At 44.2% G+C, this 20807-nt stretch overlaps 1 protein-coding gene, 1 non-coding gene and 1 pseudogene across 4 annotated transcripts in view; 2 read left to right on the top strand and 1 right to left on the bottom strand.

Annotated features, from left to right (window-relative positions):
• Positions 1-1700, top strand: part of LOC111721730 — a 3863-nt pseudogene extending 2163 nt beyond the window's left edge. The window contains exon 3 of the transcript XR_002773016.1: positions 320-1700. The product of XR_002773016.1 is annotated as a tubulin beta chain-like (transcript). The remainder of the gene's footprint in view (positions 1-319) is intronic.
• An 820-nt stretch (positions 1701-2520) lies between these two features.
• The window catches only part of BPHL (biphenyl hydrolase like), a 29687-nt gene continuing 11400 nt past the window's right edge, over positions 2521-20807 (bottom strand). For both annotated transcript variants that reach the window (XM_003788276.3, XM_023512348.1), the window contains exons 4-7: positions 19620-19773; positions 16484-16615; positions 13148-13271; positions 2521-2832 (exon numbers count right to left, since the gene is read on the bottom strand). In XM_003788276.3, the coding sequence (XP_003788324.1) occupies positions 2745-2832; positions 13148-13271; positions 16484-16615; positions 19620-19773 (498 nt within the window). In that variant the 3' untranslated portion in view covers positions 2521-2744. The remainder of the gene's footprint in view (positions 2833-13147; positions 13272-16483; positions 16616-19619; positions 19774-20807) is intronic.
• LOC111724830 lies at positions 10521-10625 on the top strand. Its single transcript, XR_002773047.1, has one exon. It is a non-coding gene; the product is annotated as a small nucleolar RNA U13 (small nucleolar RNA).

The raw sequence follows: 20807 nt of genomic DNA, 5'->3' as shown, positions 1-20807 counted from the left end.
AAACAGGGCTTAATAGGCTACAGGTGGTATCAAAGGATCAGTGACCACAGGGAACCACTTGAAGGAGCCCCAGGTCAAAGCACAGGGAATGACCAGAGGTTTAGACAACTGCTCAGGGCCATTTTCTCTGATCACATCCTGTTTAACTGTGTCTAAGTTAAGTGTTTTAGAATGTCCATGTTTAAAATGCATATATTTTAAAGCCCATTAGGTTTTTTTCACCTAAAGGCTTCATATGAACTAAACTTACTTTTTATTTTATTATTATCTCTCTTGTTTTTGTGGGTCACTGATATATAGAAGAAAATTTTAGGTAAATAATGTGTAAACAAGAAGAATCTGCCACCCTAGGACTGGGCCTACCTCCTTCTCCACAGTCAAAATGACCAAATGTGAAATTCTTTATGTTTTACAGTCTAACATTCCCTTTTCCCTCTGGCAGGCCAGAGTGGAGCCGGAAATAACTGGGCAAAGGGCCACTACACAGAGGGAGCCGAGCTGGTAGACTCCGTCCTGGATGTGGTCAGGAAGGAGTCAGAAAGCTGTGACTGTCTCCAGGGCTTCCAGCTGACACACTCGCTGGGGGGCGGCACGGGGTCTGGGATGGGCACTCTGCTCATCAGCAAGATCCGCGAGGAGTATCCAGACCGTATCATGAACACCTTCAGCGTCATGCCCTCGCCCAAGGTGTCAGACACAGTAGTCGAGCCCTACAATGCCACTCTCTCCGTCCACCAGCTGGTGGAAAACACAGATGAAACCTACTGCATTGACAACGAGGCCCTGTATGACATCTGCTTCCGCACCCTGAAGCTGACCACCCCCACATACGGGGACCTCAACCACCTGGTGTCGGCCACCATGAGTGGGGTCACGACCTGCCTGCGCTTCCCGGGCCAGCTGAACGCAGACCTGCGCAAACTGGCCGTGAACATGGTGCCCTTCCCCCGTCTGCACTTCTTCATGCCGGGCTTCGCGCCCCTGACCAGCCGGGGCAGCCAGCAGTACCGCGCCCTGACGGTGCCCGAGCTCACCCAGCAGATGTTCGACTCCAAGAACATGATGGCCGCCTGCGACCCCCGCCACGGCCGCTACCTGACGGTGGCTGCCATCTTCCGGGGCCGCATGTCCATGAAGGAGGTGGACGAGCAGATGCTCAACGTGCAGAACAAGAACAGCAGCTACTTCGTCGAGTGGATCCCCAACAACGTGAAGACGGCCGTGTGTGACATCCCGCCCCGCGGCCTCAAGATGTCGGCCACCTTCATCGGCAACAGCACGGCCATCCAGGAGCTGTTCAAGCGCATCTCGGAGCAGTTCACGGCCATGTTCCGGCGCAAGGCCTTCCTGCACTGGTACACGGGCGAGGGCATGGACGAGATGGAGTTCACTGAGGCCGAGAGCAACATGAATGACCTGGTGTCCGAGTACCAGCAGTACCAGGATGCGACCGCTGATGAACAGGGGGAGTTCGAGGAGGAGGAGGGCGAGGATGAGGCTTAAGAACCTGTCAAATCGGTTGTGCATCCTTAGTGAACTTCTGTTGTCCTCAAGCATGGTCTTTTTATTTGTATACTATGGTGCTCAGTTTTGCCTCTGTTATAAATTGACACTGTTGATGTAATAATGTGGAATTCCTCTAAAGATTACAATATTGTCTGTTAAGATATCTATACTAATAAAAAAGCATGTGTATAAAACCTTGTGGTCTATCTTCTCACGTCAAGTAATTTTTATTCTTTCACTAAGTGCTGCTTAAGAATAAGTTTTCAAGGTTTAATATTAATAGCAATATACGATTTGTGCTTTTATGCTTTTATTTATTAGTATTCCGTACTTTTAGTACAAAAAGATGAAAACACACACACGTGTGTGTCTGTGTGTGTATGTGTGTGTGTATATATATATATACACATATTTTTATTTATTTATTTATTTATTTTTGAGACAGAGTCTCAAGCTGTTGCCTGGCTAGAGTGCCACAACGTCATAGCTCACAGCAACCTGCAACTCTTGGGCTCAAGTGATCCTCTTGCCTCAGTGTTTCTATTTTTTAGCAGAGATGGGGGGTCTTGATTTTTGCTCAGGCTGGTCTTGAACTCATGAGTTCAAGCAATCCACCCACCTCACCCTCCTAGAGTGCTAGGATTACAGGTGTGAGCCATTGCACCCAGCCCTATTTTTTCATGTTCAGTGGCCCAAAGTATTAGAATAATCTCTCAAATTGATCCAGGAATAATGATTTGAGGATAAAGCAAACCGACTTTTTGTTGTTCTGGTTTCTATGAATCTGTAGAAGCAAGGACCTTAAGGAAGGATTTTTTCTACTTCTCTTTGAACAGTGTGACAAAAATAAACAAATGAAACTTGGACCTCTCAGATGAAAGGCACAGTATACATTCAAGGTGTCCTAAAATTCTAGCCATCCAAGAGTACAAATGTTCCACCTAAAACTTATTTGAACATAATGCAAACTGTGGCAAGAATTTACCTTTTAACGTAATGACAGACATTTACAACTTAATGTTAAAAAATCAGATTTAATTTTTGTAGCTGTTGAAGATAAAGGCTGTTTTCAGTATGTCGTTATTTTTATATGATTTTAGAATCAGATTATAGGGGGAGGGTAGGAATCCTAGGAAGAAGGTGACTGTGTGACCCAGTGGAGGAGTTTCAAAAGCTTCCTAATAAGGCAGCAACATGATCTAGTCCCAAACTAAAGAGCCGATGTTCTCTGGACATTTTCATTGTAGGAAGTCTTCTACTAACTTGTTGAATTCATTTGCAAAACGCAAATGCAGGTTGTGTTTGCCTTCTGGCATCAGATGCAACCTAAAAAAGGGGGGAAAAACTTTTGATCAATAACAAGCCATTTAAAAACCCCTCATTGTAGGAGACGCCAACATCCAAGCAAGATGATCTGCAGCTGAGGCATGGACTTCGGGCCATTCCTCCACAGGAGTTCCTTGTGGGAGGAGCCCGTGCCCTCAGCACCTGGTCATTATTAATTACTCCCCTCACCTGTATCATTCCCTTTCAATAAAAGGCTGGTGCGGAGGTTGCTCGGGGCTACCCGGAAAGTAAGGGCTAGCCCGCCTTCCACAAGCTTGTACTTCTAATCCGCTTCTCGCCTGGTTCCTTCCTGCGCTAACCGAGATCAGGGCCACAGGAGCCTGACGGGTCGCGGCACCTTATCTTTGCCAACATTTCATGAAAATCTAAAGTGAAAAAAGGTTACTTTTTTGCCATGACCACTGTTAGGGAAAAAATATATAGCAATATTAACTTGCCATGAATGTACTTCAGGAGGGTAAAGTCCCCTGAAGTTTATGCCCACTGTGGAGGTTAACGGTAAGGCAATGGCTTAACAAGATACACGTACTGCATCTGGAATAAGGTAACATGTGGTTTGACTAGAAAACTGAGAGTGGGGAAGGTGATTTGGTGGTTACGTTAATAAAATCTATTTTAATGAAGTTGATTTTAAGTGAGAAGATTGGAAAGTTGAGAAATGTGCAGAATCCACTGGGTTGGAGCAGGTGAGTTTCTTGATATTATCTATGTAGTGGGAAAGTGCAAATCAGAATTCACAGCAGCCACCAGTCTGCTGTTCAAGGTTCCAAATCACCCTACCTTTTTTGGATTACTGAATAAGTCTGAATACAAACCACCAGACAAATGGCAAAATTCCTTAGGCCAGTGAGGGTGGGGACCTGTGTCAGGGCCCTGCGCTTAGGAGCCACTGCTGCAGCTGTCATGGCTCAGCATTGGGGCAAATTTTGTTCTCGTAAAGCTGATGCTTTTCAACAGGATTTTGATCAAATGGAACTGGTTTGCTATTTATTTAACAAAGGCAACCTTCTCTGAGTTCTATATTTTATTTGTTATAGCTGCAAAAGCAGAGAAATAGTCACTAAGTGTTAACACTTCTGGGATGTAAGCACAAGGTGCAGCCATTTTGTCTATAATGACAACAGGACATTAAAAGGGACTCTATTGGGGCAAGATTACAGTTACTATATTCTCTGACTTTCAACACTGGGAGGCACTAGGGAGGACTTGGAACTCAGCTACATCGGGGGTGATGATGGGGTACCAAGAAAATCAACTTGAAGATATATTGTTAGCATATTTCCAAGGCCCTTGAAAGTTAATGCTATTCATAACTAGAACATGGTAAATTTAATTTTAATACTATTCAGAAAAGAAGTATGAATGTGGCCCTACACAAGGAATATGGTTTGCAGGTGCACTCAAAGTGTTTTTAGGAAACAGAAAAGAATTGCCGGGATGCTAGGAGGTCACAGAAGGACATACCTAAACTCTAATCTGTACTAAGCTGAGTTGCTACACTTGATATCTTCCTCTGTACCTATCTCATCTGGCTATGATTTGCTAGTTTCTGAAGGGTAAGGAAGGTCAAACCACCAGCTGTGAATCCCTTCTTTATAGTCATTCAATACTGTCTACACTCATCCAAAAATAATCTCTAAATTTGGGGGAATAACAACCAGGTTCCCTTCATTATAATATAGGAGACCTGCTCTGGACACTGGATGGATGGACGATACCTTTGAGGATCATGTCAAGCTCCTTAGTACACCTTTCTCCTTTAGGTGTGACACAGGATTCACTATACTGAAAAACTTAATTGTGTGTGGGCGGCACCTGTGGCTCAAAGGAGTAGGGCGCCAGCCCCATATGCCAGAGGTGGCGGGTTCAAACCCAGCCCCAGGACTACAATAGACAAGCATAAATATCAGCTGTCAAGGCAAGACAGGAATTCTGCTGTTGACCTATGTTTTTACCCCAATAACAAAAGGACCCAATCACATACTCCATGGAGAGTGGTTTTAGAACGATCACATTCTTCAGGGAAATCAGTAGGAAACCCCCACTGCCCAAAACACGGCTCAGTAGAAAATGAAAGGGCCTCTGAGAGGTTAAAGACAAGTTCCTATTAGCTGGGGCAGGTTCCTTATTGCATTTGGCACCTTTGGAAAAAGAGGTCTAATGCCTGCCTCATCTTATGAAGAACTAGAAGCTATCTAATCCCACAGTATAAATTAGGGTTCACTTTTCTTCTGCTGATACAGTCCTGGTAGGTGGAGATGGCACAGGTGAGATGCTAGTCTCATGAGGTTACCTTTCCTTCCTGATCCAAACCTTTCTCAGCTTCACTGAACTTCCAGCTGTAACTCCAAGATAGTACAAGGCCATAAGCAATGTGCTGTACCATGTCTTCACATTGGATTAGTGTGATAAAACTAAGTTATTTCTCAACCCAGAAAGCTGCCAGTCAGTCTGTGAGCACTGTTGCTTTAATTGGAAATCAAAGTAGGCTGCTGGCTCTTTGAACCAGGACTTTTTCCATTATGAAACTGTTGGCAAAAGGCTGCTCACTTTTTCATGCATTCCTTCCGAGAATATCAAACCTGGTTCCAACCCCTTCTTATTCAGAAACTAAACCTTTTCCTTTTTTATTCTGCTCCTTCTAGAAAACCCCATCTAAAAAAAGGTAATAATGGGCAAGCCACATGCTTTGCAGTTGGTCAAGCTGCTGGGAGGGTGTGGCTCCCCCCTTTCAGCTTGAGGACCACCAGACATTTGGGAATGGAGGGGCAGATGTCTTCCTAAGAAGCTCCTTTTTCAAATGCTACTATGTCTCATGCATCAGAAAGGAAAAAACTACCTCAAAGGCTGCTTTTTCAGCAATGCAACAGCTTGGAGTGGACTATTTGCTTCTGAACAGTCAGGAGCTTCTAGTTAAATGTTTTTATTATTATTATTTTTTAGAAACAAGATCTTGCTGTGTTATTCAAGCTAGTCTCAAACTCCTGGCCTTAAGCAATCCTTGGACCTTGGCCTCCCAAATTGCTGGGATTACAGTTTGAGCCACCTCACTTGGCCTAGATGGATGCTTTTAAATGGTGCGAGGAGGACAAATCCTTTCAAAATTGCTGGGACTGTGGGAACCTCATTGGGGCCCTCAGGCTACAGTGAAAGCTTTCTTCCTGTGGCTACTGAATGTAATTTGGTGGTGCCATCACAGGTGAAAGGTGCTTTTACAGAGTCAGGACACGTCTGGGCTGACCAGCATAGAATCTACACTGGCAGGTTACATCATCTCCCTGATTCAAAATCCCACATCTGGAAAATGGAGATAGTAAATGTCTACCCCACAGGATTATTACAAGGATGAAATGAGGCTGTGCACACAGGTACACAGGGTGCATACAAGGGTGCATAAAACCTCATGAGACTATGTACACAACACAGGGTCTGTGAGCACATAGTAAGTGAGCACAGGGTCTGTGAGCACTTAACAAACATTTACTATTTTATGATTCTTGGTATTGCACTTTGCAATGTACCAAAACCCTTTTAAAGGTTCTAATTATGTACAGCATGTTAAAGAAATGCTCTGACTCAAGGGAACACAGTTTATCTACATTTGTTGACTAACAACACCTCCAATTGACAGAGTCTTCCCTTAAAAGAGCTTTTACAAAATTTTGTGGGTAAGATTTGGACAAAAAGGGTTAAACTCTTTGAAATATAAGGAACTTGACTATGCAAGCACTGGCTAATTCTGTTTGGAGTTAGTCCTGCAGTGTGACCGCAAGCAGAGTCTGGAGCTGACAGTTTTCTCTTCTACCCAAGCAGCAGGCAGCTGGAGAGGAGGAGGACTGTGAAAGCAGGAAATGGTCACCTGGCAGGAGGCGAAGGAAGAACAGCCTACTACCTCCAGGCAACACGTAGTCTAGAGCTGAAGTGGCAGCCACCACCCTGCCTGCAGTACCTACCTCCCCTCCCAGAAGCTGGCCTTATTTTTCTACAGATAAGAAAACAAAGCCTTGTCACTGGTATGGATCTTTTTCACCTAGGTCAATTCACTACACTGCAGCTTGTGGTATAGCTCCCAGTGGCCTTCTTCAGAGAAATGCAGCCATCTCAGAACTGGTGGCCTGACTTACTTCCTTGCAGTCAAGGAAGCTGCAGAAAGAGACCCTTTTCTCCTTTCTGTGTTCCAGACTTAGGATAGCAGAGGGACCCCACCCTAGCCAGCCCAATCCCTGCTGGCATCCCCTTCCAGTGAACTCGGCACAAGGCCAGGGCCTCTGTGGAGAAAAGCATGCACCCATTAGCCTTTCCCCATCATGGTGTTTCATTTTATGTACTAACGTGACTGGACTATGGGGTGCCCAGACATTTGTCAAATATTATCCAGGTGTGTTTGTGAGGGTGCTTCTGGATGGGATTGACTTTTGAATTGGTATATTGAATAGAACAGATTGCCCTCCCCCAAATGAGTGGGTCTTGTCCAATCCGTTGAAAGCCTGAGTAGAACAGATAGGCTGAGTAAAGAGGGAATTCCTCTTGCCTGGTGGTGTTCAACTTGGGACATCAGCTTTTTTCTGCCTTTGAACTCAAGCTGAAACATCTCTCTTCTTGAATCTCAAGCCTGCTGTCTTTCAGATGAGAACTACACCATTGCCTGCCTGGTTCTCAGGCCTTCAGACTTGGACTAGAACCACATCTTCAGCTCTCCTGGTCTCCAGCCTGCCAACTCATGCTGCAGACCGTGGGTTGTGTCAGTCTCCATAATTGTGTGAATCAATTCCTTATGACACACACACACACATCTGTTTCTATGTATGTGTGTGCACACACACCCACATACACTCATATTGTTGGTTTCCCTGGAGAACCCTAATATACCCAGATACCTACACTGATAATAGTGCTGAAAGTTGGGACAAAGGGCACCTTGCCCCTGACCTAACTTTAAGCTATAACCTGATATCTCCTGGGGACCCTGCCCACCTGCACCCACACCAGCATTCCACCTGCAAAAGTGGCAGCTATTGTGTGTTGAGTTCTAAGTCTTAAATATACAAATACCTCCTCAATCATTCCTCAAAAAAAATTCTGAGAAGCTAGAACTTTGCACATGAGGACACAGAGTTGTAGAAACAGGACATGCTACTGACTATTCCACACTCAATTCTGGCTGGTCTGAGTCCTTGCTGGTGTTCCAACCAAGCCCACTGCTCAGAATCCCAGACACTGACTGTGGTCTCCAGGCAAGGCTCCATTTTCTACCTCTCCCCTTTAGCTGACACAAACCCCAGGTGCCAACTCTTTGTGCACCCGGCCTTTCTCTCCTGCCTGGCCTGGCTCTCAGAACCAGTCCTGGGGACCCCAGCCACAGAGACTCAGCACTCTGTGTGCCTCACTCTCATTTTCTCTCTCTCTCCACCTGCAGTAGGTATTTTAAGATGTTCTAGGCTGCTTCTTGGACAGGTGCTGGAGTGTTCACCAGGAGGAAAGTTACATTCCCATGCCAGCAGTCACTGAAAAGGTAAGAATAAGGAACTACATGACCTCAGGAAGATGTATGAGGGAAGGCGGAACCCAGGGAGCCTCACTGGGGAGGACATACTCAAGAAAGGGCTATAGGAGAAGCACTCAGGCAGGCAAAGAAAGGGCTGAGGGGTGGAGAAGGATTCCAGGCATTAGCAGGCCAGAACCTGATCTGTGCTAGGCCTCTAACCCCTGAGATCTGAGCACCCGCTCAGGAACACTGTTGTGGGCTGACTTGTGCCTGCACTCCAAACTAATAGGTTTGAAATCCTAACCCCTGCTACCTCAGAGTGTGACATTATTTGGACAGACAGTCTTTAAAGAGAAAACTAAGTTGAAATGAGGTCACATGAATGGGTCCTAATCCATTATGACTGGTGACCTTATAACAAAAGAAAATTTGGACACAGGTTCAGAGGGGAGACCATGTGAGGACATAGGGAGAAGATGGCCATCTACAAGCTGACCAGAAAGCCTCAGGAGGAACCAACCCTGCCCACACCTTCATCTTGAACTCCAAAACTGTGAGAAAGTAAATCTCTGTGGTTGGAGTCCCCCAGTCTATGGTCTGTGACAGCAGCCCTAGCTAACTGCTCCACATCCTGAGCACACATTTGGCTGGACTGTGTTGTGTAGTCACACTGTCTTCTGACCTGTCTCAACTCCACTGCCTCCTATAACCTATCCACACCAACCCCGGAGAGTCTAAGGGGTCAACCACTGCTCCTAGGAAGTCTCTGAGAGCGGAGCTAGGCTGGCCTTGAGGATGATGTCACACCTGGCGGCAGGAGATGCCCACACAGAGGGCTGTTAATCAGGCAGGTGGGGGCAACATCGGTGCTTTTCCATCCACGAGGGAGGGCTGTGTGCGCAGCAAATACAGGCACTGGGGCTGAGGCCTGCTCCCCATCACTGCTATGATCTGAGTGGCCCTCATTTTGTGTTTTGTATCTTGGACTTCCACATAAAAGCCTATTAGGGGAGGAGTTCAACTACCTAAAAATGTATTTTAAAACCACTGAACCGGCTCGGCGCCTATAGCTCAACTGGCTAAGGCGCCAGCCAAGTACACCTAAGGTGGCGGGTTCGAATCCCCAGCCCGGACCCGCCAAACAACAATGACGGCTGCAACCTTAAAAATAGCCAGGCGTTGTGGCTGGCGCCTGTGGTCCCAGCTACTTGGGAGGCGGAGGCAGGAGACTCGCTTGAGCCCAGGAGTTGGAGGTTGCTGTGAGCTGTAATGCCACGACACTCTACCCAGGGGGACAGCTTGAGCCTCTGTCTCAAAAAAAAAAAAACAAACCACTGAACCTACTGGGTATGATGGCTCAGGCCTGTAATCACAGCTATGTGGGAGGATTCCTTGACACCAGGAATTAAGATTGGCCTATGCAACATACTGCAATCCCATCTCTACCGAAAATTTAAAAAGTTAGCCAGGTGTGGTGGCACACACCCATAGCCCTAGCTACTTGGGGGACTGAGGCAGGAGGATTACTTGAGCCCAGGATTTTGAGGCTTCAGTGTGCTATGATCACGCCACTGCACTCCAGCCTGGCAACAGAATGAGACCTTGTCTCTTACAAAAACAAGTAGCAACAATAGCAACAATAAAACCCCCTAAAATATTGAACTTGAATGATCTCTAAGGCCTCTTTGCTTCCAAGAGAGTCTATGAGAGAAAGACAAATTAACAAAAGCTGGAAGCAGGTCTGCTGAGTAGCAACACCCTTCATTTGGCCTCTTCCTGAGGAGGGAAAAGTGGTTTGATGTTTGTTTCACACATAATATGTATTTCTTGGTAAAAATCTGTGAAAGGACAGACTGTGCCTTTAAGTTGAATTAAGAAATGCACCAGGTTGGGTGCAGTGGCGCATATCTGTAATCCTAGCACTCTGGTGGATTGCCTGAGCTTACAGGTTCAAGACCAGCCTGAGCCAGCCTGAGCCAGAGCAAGACCTTGTCTCTAAAAATAGCTGGGCATTGTGGTGGGCGCCTGTAGTCCCAGCTATGCGGGAGGCTGAGGCAAGAGAATTGCTTGAGCCCAAGAATTTGAGGTTGCTGTGAGCTATGATGCCACAGCTCTCAACCAGGGGCAACAAAGTGAGACTCTGTCTCAAAAAAAAAAAAAAAGAAAAACAATGCACCTGGCAATCCTTTTGTACGTCACAAGCATGATGACTAGGTGTTCACGTGAATGTGTGATCTGTGCCTCTTTTGAACCTTGTTATGACATTGGCACATTATCTAATGTAAAAATTGTAGTGAAAAAAATATATACTGGCAAGGTAATTAAATATCAAGTTCACCGTAAGCTTGCTACATCAACTTGCTTCTCTGTTGTCTGATGGCCTGGTGCACAGAACACAGTAGGATTTTGGTAATCAAGGAATCCACTTTCCTTTGTGGGGTCCAAAATAAACCAACCATATTCTAGGTAGGTTCATGCCCAACATAAAGGGACCTCACAGTACAGGAAGGTAGTAAGTAGAAAATATAACCTGTTTTAGATAGTTATTGCTAATAATACTTTACCCTCCATGCATTTGTTCTAAAGATTATTGCTCTTAGAAAATTCTCTTCCATAAAATAGTGTACTCAAACCATGAACATGTACATGGCAAGGGTGTGTTTTTCTCCAATACTGATGTACTCTGTTGCTAGGAGATGGATCTGGAACAGAATTCCTAAATTAAACTTTCTTACAGGCTGAATTTTATTGAACCTGGCTCTTTATAAAAGGGCACACACACACTATACTTGCCACGTGTCTCAGTGTGCAAAACCTGTCATTTCTGCAGCTAGAAGATGATTAATCAGGTCACCTGGTCACACTACCACAGGCATCTTATCATCTTATTAAAAATACACTTGTAAGTGGCAGCTGTGCTATGGTGGAAAAGCACTGTATGAGGAGAAAAAAACAGAGAGGATTTGTCATTTACCAGCTATGTAACCTTGAAAGATTGCTTAACGTCTCGCAGCCCCGATTTCCTCTCTGTAAAATGGGTAATTTTTTCATAAGCTTGTCATTAAGAATAACTAGCTATGGTATATAAAATACTTTTTAAAATGTTAAGATGCTACTTGGAAACATCACACTGTACACTGCAAATATATAGAAGAAAACACAAAAACTGAGATGGGATAGAAAACTTTTGGAAGGATTAGTAAGTATATTATTTGAATTCTGTACCATGACCAGGACTTAGTATTATAATTTTATAAATGTCTAGTTTGAAAATATCTTTTATTGCCTACTAAAGCAATGTATAGCTTCTCCACTAAACCTTTATGTCTACCTACAAGATAATCCTAACCTAACCTCTACCTTTATTCTTCACTTCTTCCATATTCCAGTCAAATGGATTATTTGTTACACATGCTCAAATGTATTTTTCTGATACGGGACTAAACTGGTATAGGAGAAAATATGTGAAAGAAAGACATGCCTTTTAATTAAAAAAAAATGCTATATAGATATAGGAATGATACAGATTTATGGTATCTGTATTTTATTACAGACTAAGAAGCATTTTTCCCTCATTTAAATATTCTCAGAGTCACCCATTATTGAACCTTGCACAGAATAGAATCTTAGGAAGCTGTGGAACCATTTCTGGGCCTTTCAGAACCCTCCCTGCAGGACTGCAGCAGCTCTGAGGACAGAGCCCACCGCTACCCGTGTAGGGCAGTGCTACCCTCAGCAGGAACCGGCTTATAGAGGGGAAGAGTCAGGGGCAAAAGGGGAAAAAAGAGAGGAAGAGAGAGAGGTTGCTTATAAATCCGATTTCAAAAGAACTCTGTAGAATTTCCAACTTGTCCTGAAGTAATTCAGAGGTGTGTGAAATTAATACACAGGCTCTGAAGGGATCAAGGCGTAGGTGGATGTTTATTTTCTAAAAAAGCAAACTGGGTCCCTGATCTCCCAGTTACCCCTCATTTTTACCGCTAGGATATGGATCCACCGCACAGAGTGGAGACAATGAACTTATTCAGCTCTGAATTTCCATCTTGATAAAAGTGCCAGCAAAAGCTGTCTCCTATTTCAAAGTATTTAAAATACAAACTTCGATTTCATACAAACGTTTGTGGGACTGAATAACAGGATTTTTACTGACAGTCTCTGATGTCCCAGGTCAGTTGGCAGAAATAAGAAGCAAAAGAACAAGCGATAGGTACCTGCTCCTTAATGGAGGGAGCTACCAACATGGCTTGGTGCATGATGGTATTTAGTAACTTTGAATAACAGCTTTCTCATTACAGTGTGTCCCTATGAATAAAAAGCTTACAATACAATTATAAGTGAGGTAAAAATCAGGATTCAGAGTTGAAGATAGAATATATCTATGTAAAAAATGCTCATAAGGATAGTTTTTAATGGGTGGCAAGCAATAGACAATTTGTTTTCTTCTTTTGGTTTTACAATTTTTTTTTTTTAAACTGGGGAGTGTGCATCTTATACAAATTATACTGAAAAATCCCAAATTATATGAAGTTGTTTCAAAGATTGATACAAATCTAAACCGTCTCCCATGTTCTAAGACCTAGCACCTATTAGCACATTTGCAAACAAGGAGGGATGGTTTCCTTCCGATTACTTGCTGTTACTTGCAGTTCACGGCTCCTGTCCTCCCTGGTACCCTAAATAAAGCAGTAGTGTTGGCAAATGGGGAGAAGGGGAGTGTACCCAACTTCTGCTTTGTACCCTTTTGGTAGCTTCTCCTGTTTACTCTGGGCTTCTGGGCAGGGAGTGCAAAGGCAGTAAAACTGGACTTACTGTGACCCTTTCACGTGTTCATGTATGAAGTCAGCATGAAATCGTGGGACCAGAGGATCCTTCTCGCCATGCACAATCAAGGTGGGGCACTGCACCAGGGGTAGCAAGTGCCGGCAGATGTTACCTGAAGCACAAAGAGCACGAGGGATCTGCTTTCGTGTCACCATTCTAGGAGGTGAGAAGAAACAGAACTTGGCAAGCCCCTTCCTTGGTCCTCTGTTTCCCTGTTACTGGAAAAACAGTGCTTTGGATTTGAGTGTACCTAGCGTTCTTTCCAGCTCTCATTCTTTGGGTTTCTTTTGGTTTCTCTGCTGTTTTTTGTTTTTGAGCTTTCCTAGTAAACAAGTAGCATTGCCTGATTTAAATTCATAGTTCTTACCAAATAATAGGACAAGCAATCAAACAAAACCCTCACAACTCTTTGTATTACATAAGAGCAGAGCCCAGTGTATAAAACAGTGGTAGGTGCTTGACAGCTGGGACTCTTTTCCCTCAAAATGATGTCTCAAATGGTGGTGGGGCCCCAGCCAGCCCTCAAGGCATATGTATTTCACCATGAACCTGCAATTTACCTGCAGTAAAGAAGCTTTTCCTCATCGCTCACGCCTCTGTGACACTCCTAACTAACATGCTTTGGAGAGGCCGTAAGGACTTAATCCCATTTTTAACATTTCTGAGGCAATTACGGTACAAACTGGGTGTCAGTCCCTGAAATGCTGTTTCCTGCTTTGGTGAGATCTTGGTGGTTCCTCACCCACTTAAAGTTTCAGCCTCAAACAGGGTCACTCACTCACAGTTCCCTGGGGTTGTCGTGAGGCTGGCTATAAAGAGAGCCCTATCTAGTGTTCCTGGCATCCATAAGCAGCCCATTCCACCTCCACCCTCCCTTCCTTCTGCCTGTGTCAAAGGGAAAGCATTGTAGCTCAGAGAGGGTCCCCAGTGCTGACCTGCCCTGCCCAGGCCTCAGGCCTTTCCTGCTCTTCAGCTAGGGGTCACCCCTTGCTACACAAAGAAGGAACCAGCTGACCAGGGAAAAAGGAGGGGACTAGCTGGCTGGGGAAATACTCCAGGTCTCTGAAGAGTCCCTCTCCTGTCCCACACTTGCCAATGTATAATTAAATAATGAGGATGAAAACCAATATTCCTGAGCGCTCATTTTGTGTCAGGAACTATTTAAACTACTCCATATCTGTTAAGCACTTATAGTAGCTACCTGTTTTAGCAGGTGTCATTGTTTCTACATTAAGTACTTTTAGAACAATAATACTAACCTCTCATGAAGGACTTACTTTGTCCTTGGTATGGCCCCAAAGCTGAACAGATAGCATGCCATTTATCTCCCACAGTAGCTGTATAAGGTAGGTTTTTTTTCCCCCCAAAACAGGGTCTCACTTTGTCACCCTCTGTAGAGTGCTGTAGTGTCACAGCTCACAGCAACCTCCAACTCTTGGGCTTATGTGATTCTCTTGCTTCAGCCTCCCGAGTAGCTAGGACTACAGACACCCACTGCGACACCTGGCTATTTTTTGTTGCAATTGTCATTGCTATTTTTTAGCTGGCCAGAGCTGGGTTCAAACCATCACTCTCGGTATATGGGGCCAGCACGCTACCCACTAAGGCACAGGCACTGCCCATGGGGTAGGTATTGTTTTGTCTAGTCACAGACAGGAAACTATAGCTTTGAGATGCTAAGTCTTCTGCTCAAATCCATTCTAATACCAAGCCACGGTCAAAGCCAGAATTTAAACTCAGGCCTGCCAGACTCCAAAGCTGTGCAATTAATTCCCAAACTGAGCATCATAAACTTGACTGTCCAATTGTGGAAGAGTTTCTATCAAATTAATTAGTACAGAAGGGGGATAACTTACAACCTTGCTGTGAGATGGTTTATACACTGCTAGATCCTCTATATCATGACATACTTCTGAATTACCGATTCAACTCTATTTCTACCTTTAAATCTCCCTATCTTTTCATTGCTCTCTTCAAAAAGGCATAAAAATTTGCATTTTACAGATTCACCCTCTTAAATGGAAAACTATCTCAAACATTGTTTTATGGCATTTCTCTTGTTTTAAGAGCAGAGAGAAACACATTTCAAAGATGTTTTTATGGGCGGCTGCTGGATTTGAACAGGATCATTGTTAGGCACATATGTGCTATTCTCATCTTAAACCAGAAGAGCAACATTTCCAAAAGTCCTGTTCCTGGTGAAAGTTTTGGCAGATGACTCATGTAGGAAATGATTAACTAATAGATAGAACTGGTCCTTCAATCACAATTTGTAACAATGTACTCCAAGATGAGATCTTAGCTACTGTATTTTTCCAGCAATTAAAAAAAAGAAAAGAAAAATGAGAGATTATAAACATTAATCGCTGTACAAAAATTAACTTTAATTCAAAATTTCTTTTAAAGATGTCAACTCTTACTGTCAATGGAAATCTGATTAATTTTTCAGATAATGAATAGGAGACATTTGTTCATGCTTAAGGTCATATCATTTAATGCTGAAGATGGGAAAAGAATTAAATATTTCCCTCCTCATCCTAATTCTGTTGGGCTGAGAATTATGGCAGAAACTTTTTGTCCTGGTAACAGAGCACCCCAGTAGGGTGACACATCTAAATGAGTAAAAAGGAAAACTATATTGTACATATTATGGCTTATTGTTTTCTAATTATCCATTCTGGAATTAGAAAAGAGGAACTCGGCTCGGCACCTGCAGCTCAAGTGGCTAAGGCACCAGCCACAAATACCTAAGGTGGTGGGTTCAAATCCAGCCTGGACCGGCCAAAAACAACAATGACGGCTGCAACCAAAAAATAGCTGGGCGTTGTAGCAGGCGCCTATGGTCCCAGCTACTTGGGAGGCTGAGGCAGGAGAGTCGCTTGAGCCCAGGAGTTGGAGGTTGCTGTGAGCTGTGATGCCACAGCACTCTACCCAGGGGGACAGCTTGAGGCTCTGTCTCAAAAAAAAAAAAAAAAAAGAAAAGAGGAACTGATCAAGGCTTCTGGCAAATTATTTTATCATCATCACACACAAAGGATTAGATGGAAAAAAGAACAGCCTGCTATTAAAGACTCACCAATATAAACCTTCACACCTGCAGTCCGGTCTCTATGTTAAGGTAGATTTATTGTATAAGAACTTGCATTCTATACAATAACTAGTATTCTCTGTTCACAAGTGAGTGTATAAGGGCAACAGGGGGACTTGGGAATCACTGAGAAGCTCTGGGACACAGGAATCACTGAGAAACTCTGGAACACAGGAGAAGAACTCAAGCTCCCTCTCTAATCAGCAAAGCAACCCTCCCCTTATCCACAAACCTACCATCTGGTTGATGTTTAAACTGTCCTATGCCATCCACCCACTTCTCACAGGTTTTGGCAAAGTAGTCATATCCATACAGGGTTTCTAGAGGCTTTCTTGTTCTTTCACTCCATTTAGAAACATCTCGGATCCCTGCAAAACGTAAGTATAGACAAAGATCAGTTTAGTCTCATAATCAGGTATCTGATCACGGGCCACCTCTGAGCCCTAGGCTCACTGTTGTGTCTGCCTGGAATGCCTCTCTGCCACCCCCTGTCTCTCCCTCCCTCTGCTCGGCTTGGCACTTACCACTGCTGTGCAGTGTTTCCTGCACCCACAGCTAAGGGCCTGCCTCCCACTAGGCTGCATGCCCATCATAAGTGACTTTGCTTTCCCTAATTAGGGTTACTTGAGTTAAGAGTGGTATTATTTGCAAAAGAAGAGTTTTTTTCTGAGTTGCATTTTTATGTACATTGAGAAATACACACAAATTATTCTAATTGCTGCTACTAAGAAATACAGGGATAAAAGGCTAACTAGTAACTTCAAACTATATTACAGCTGACTCGCCAGTAGGAAAGAAACAATAGCTTAAAACAACCTTTACAGTGAATCAATAAATACAATTACTTAGCCCAAACTTTTCCATATTTCTTATTGATTGATTGATTGATTGACTGGAGACAGAGTCTCACTCGGTGCTCTAGGTAGAGTGCTGTAGTGTCATAGCTCACAGCAACCTCAAACTTTTGGGCTCAGGCCATCCACCTTCTTGCCTTAGCCTCCTGAAAATGTTCATAGCAACAGTGGAAATAAAGCAACTGTCATCAGTGACAGAATGGCTCTTTGAGCTCAAAGGGAGCCATGGTGGTAAGGGCTCCCTCAGGCAGGCAGTGGTATATGAGCTCAGTCTGGGAGAGCAGAAGCCAGCAAGCAAGTGAACAGGAGGGCAGGTGCACCAGCAGAGCTGGCCCCACCGCCATGCTTACAGGAAGCTGGAAGCAGAACTGGACCTGGTAGTTTCACAAGGCTGGATGTAAGCACAGGAGGCAAAGGTGAAAGCAGCATATCAGCAGAAACAAAGGCAAAGAGGCAAGAATCAGAAAGCTTGCTTCAGGAACGGCAGTTTATCCCGCAAAGGAGAGGCCCCAGATGGATGAGGGAAAGGGAGGGGGACAAGGCCAGTCATGCTGCTTGGACTTTACTGAGGTCACTGAAGGGTTTGAAGTACTGAAGTAGAATTAAGTGATCAGATTTTTCCCTTAGACAAGAAACTCTTCCTATGGAGGACAAAACTACCCTAAGAGGCCAAGGGCCGGAATCAGGAAAATGATGAGAAGGACAGAGGTGGGGATAACTGAGAGGCACTATGAACATGGTACCAACAGAATGTGGTCAGAATTAAGTGAAGAGAGCAGAAGAGGACTGGGCCCCGAGGTATAATTCTGGTTTAGATGCTCCAGCAGACCCTGGGCCATCAACTGGGGCAGTGATGGTGGGTGTGGGAAAGGCCATGTAATAATGAGTTCATTTTAGATCAAGGCAGGCCATATTCTGGGGCATAAAACAAACCAATAAAATTCAAAAGAATTAGTATCATACAGTGTATGTTTTCTAAACCAATGGGATTAAACCGTTACAAGAACAGTTTTAGCAGAGTGGACGGTAATGGGGTAGAACGGGCGATGGGCCAGAGTGGACGGTAATGGAGTAGAACGGGCGATGGGCCAGAGTGGACTGAAGAAGGAAGTAGAGAAGATGTAGAAGCAGAGAAAGAAGACGGCGCTTTCAACACAACTGTGGGAAAGGAGAGAGAATGGGAAGGCATTAGCCACAGGTCAGGGGAGTGACTTCTTTGTGGGCTGAGAGTGAGGATCTAGTGGAGAGGAGTCAATACCACAGGCGAGGGAGGCAGAGCCGAAGGCAGCCTGTTGGAGAGGCAGTGGGGGAGAAGACCAGCAACAGAGTGGAATGTCTCACCCTGCACAAGACAGACAGCAGTGGGAACACGTAAGGACAAGCCGGAGTACAGAGTAGCATGGGTAACAACATCAGACTCACCTTTTAAGAGTTTTATATTTCTTTAACAAATAGACTATTAAGAACTAAGATTTTACAATAGAACACTCCCAAGTCAGGTAAACTTTAGAATAGCTGAAAAAGACTAGACTTCTGATATTCTAGGACCAGAGAGTAAATATTTTAGGCTGTGCAGGCCAAGAGGCAAAATAAAAGACATTACACAGATACTTACATAGGAGGAGGGAAAACACCTGACCCGCCTAATCCTTAGTCCCTGGGAAGGGCCATCTGGAGTCCACTAGGATCACATTTGGGACAAAAAGCTACCAGCCTGGAAAGGAGGGTCCTGGTGGACCAAGCTGGCAGGTGGTAGTAGTGGGGTAGCCCGAGTCAGTTTTCATGTTTTGCCTCAGCATCCTCCAGATCCTGGTGCACCCTTCTCTTCTCCAGAGAGCCTCATCTCAATGTGGGCAGCTTGTTGGAGGCTGAGCAACTCTTGAGTTGCTGACTGCTGTTTCATGCCTGGGTGCCTGGTGACTTCCAATAGTCCTTCACATAAAGTGGCCACCAGCACAGGCCCTGGGCAAGCAATGCTGGGAGAGAAGGCTTGGTCACTGTGACTCGCAGTACTAGCCTCCTTGGCTGGTACCCAGGCCTTACAAAGCAGGTGGCAGGCTGGATTTAACTTTTCAGTGTATCTAAAAACCTTGAAGAAAACCTCAAAGGACAACCTTAAAAAATCTGAATAGCACAAAAATTCTTTTAATGAAAACAATAAGGTTTCATATGTGAATTCGATGTTACCTTTTCTACAGACATTGAGGTTATTAATAACACCTCACATCACCTCTTCCTTCCTTGAAGTTCACTGTCAGTAACAGTAAATGGAAATATTGCTCTTACTTCGCCTTTTCCTGAGTCATAAAAGTTTCACTCCTGGAAGTAGAAAGCTTTAGACTTTCTTATTTCTAAACCCAGACTGGTTGAATTGCACACTTTTCTGAGAACTCATTATTCTTCCTAACTTAGAGTTGAGAACTGGAAGCAGAGACGACTTTTCTCAAAATAAGAGACGAGAAGGAGGGAGAGAAGACAGTCATCCACTATCAAGGCATCTCTGACTGGCAGAACCCACCGTCATAAATCACGCTATCCTCCTCAGTGACATAGGCGTTGGCGCCCCAGACCACCATCTTGTGGATGTAAGCTGGATACTTTGCAGCAGCAATGAGTGCGGTGATGCCACCATCGCTCCACCCCAGCAAAGAGACCTTCTTAAACTTCAGTGTCTGTGATCAATACAAGATGCAAAGCACGGGTTATTGCTTCTCTGCTGAAAGAACCCAAGAGTGACTAATGATTGGAATCAATACAGGTGTAGGGTCAGAGTATCCATCAGTAATAAAAGAAAAATCCTAGCACAGTATTTGTTCTCAATTAGTTTTGGTATAAATACAATTGTTATAAAAACCTAAGTATATAGTATGAGTCTGAATTATGAGGGAACTACACCTTCTGGTTGGATAAATCTCAAAACTAGAATCATCCAAGACTAATTATACTTAGATATGGCAAATACATACAGTGGTGTGTGTGTGAGCATGCCACATGCAAGGACTTTGAGAACAGGTCTGTAGATCAGAGAGGAAACCTTGGGACTTGCTGGAGGAAGTGAAGTAGAGCATCTGATAAAGTCACTGACTGTATCTGTGGTAAGAAATGCTACCACTGAGCTGTCAGGGGACTGTGTCATGGGGAAGTTATGTTAGTCTTTGGGTGAATCCACCAGGGTCTGAAATATGTTTGGCAAGAAAATGGACAAGATTACCTCTGTTTGAGACTGCCAAGAAGGAAGAATAGAATGACTAAGAAAATTAAAGGTAAAGAATTAATAAATGATAGCGTTATTTGCTGCCATGACTATAAATTAGCGTTAAGTACTATGGATAATAATTTGGCAACATACAAAATGAACATTGCATCTTCTATCACCCAGCAAGTTACCTCCTGGATTCCTATGACACTCTCCCACAAGTGTGCTGAGAGCTTAGTCCAGGATGTCCACAACAATATGGTTTAAAATAGCAAAAAAAAAAAGAGGAAAAGAGAATGAAAATGTTCATGAACAACAGAAGGTTCACTGCACTGTTATTTATAATCACAAAAAAAGGCAAGTTAAAAATTAAATTAGCGGCTCGACGCCTGTGGCTCAAGTGGCTAAGGCGCCAGCCACATACACCTAAGGTGGGGGGTTCGAATCCAGCCCGGACCCGCCAAACAACAATAATGGCTGCAACCAAAAAATAGCCGGGCGTTGTGGTGG

Source organism: Otolemur garnettii, unplaced genomic scaffold (assembly GCF_000181295.1).
Source record: "Otolemur garnettii isolate 467f Iridium unplaced genomic scaffold, OtoGar3 scaffold00026, whole genome shotgun sequence".
In the NCBI taxonomy this organism is placed as follows: Eukaryota; Metazoa; Chordata; class Mammalia; order Primates; family Galagidae; genus Otolemur; species Otolemur garnettii.
Note: the sequence above shows the minus strand (reverse complement) of the source record. Positions and strands in the feature narration are given on the sequence as shown.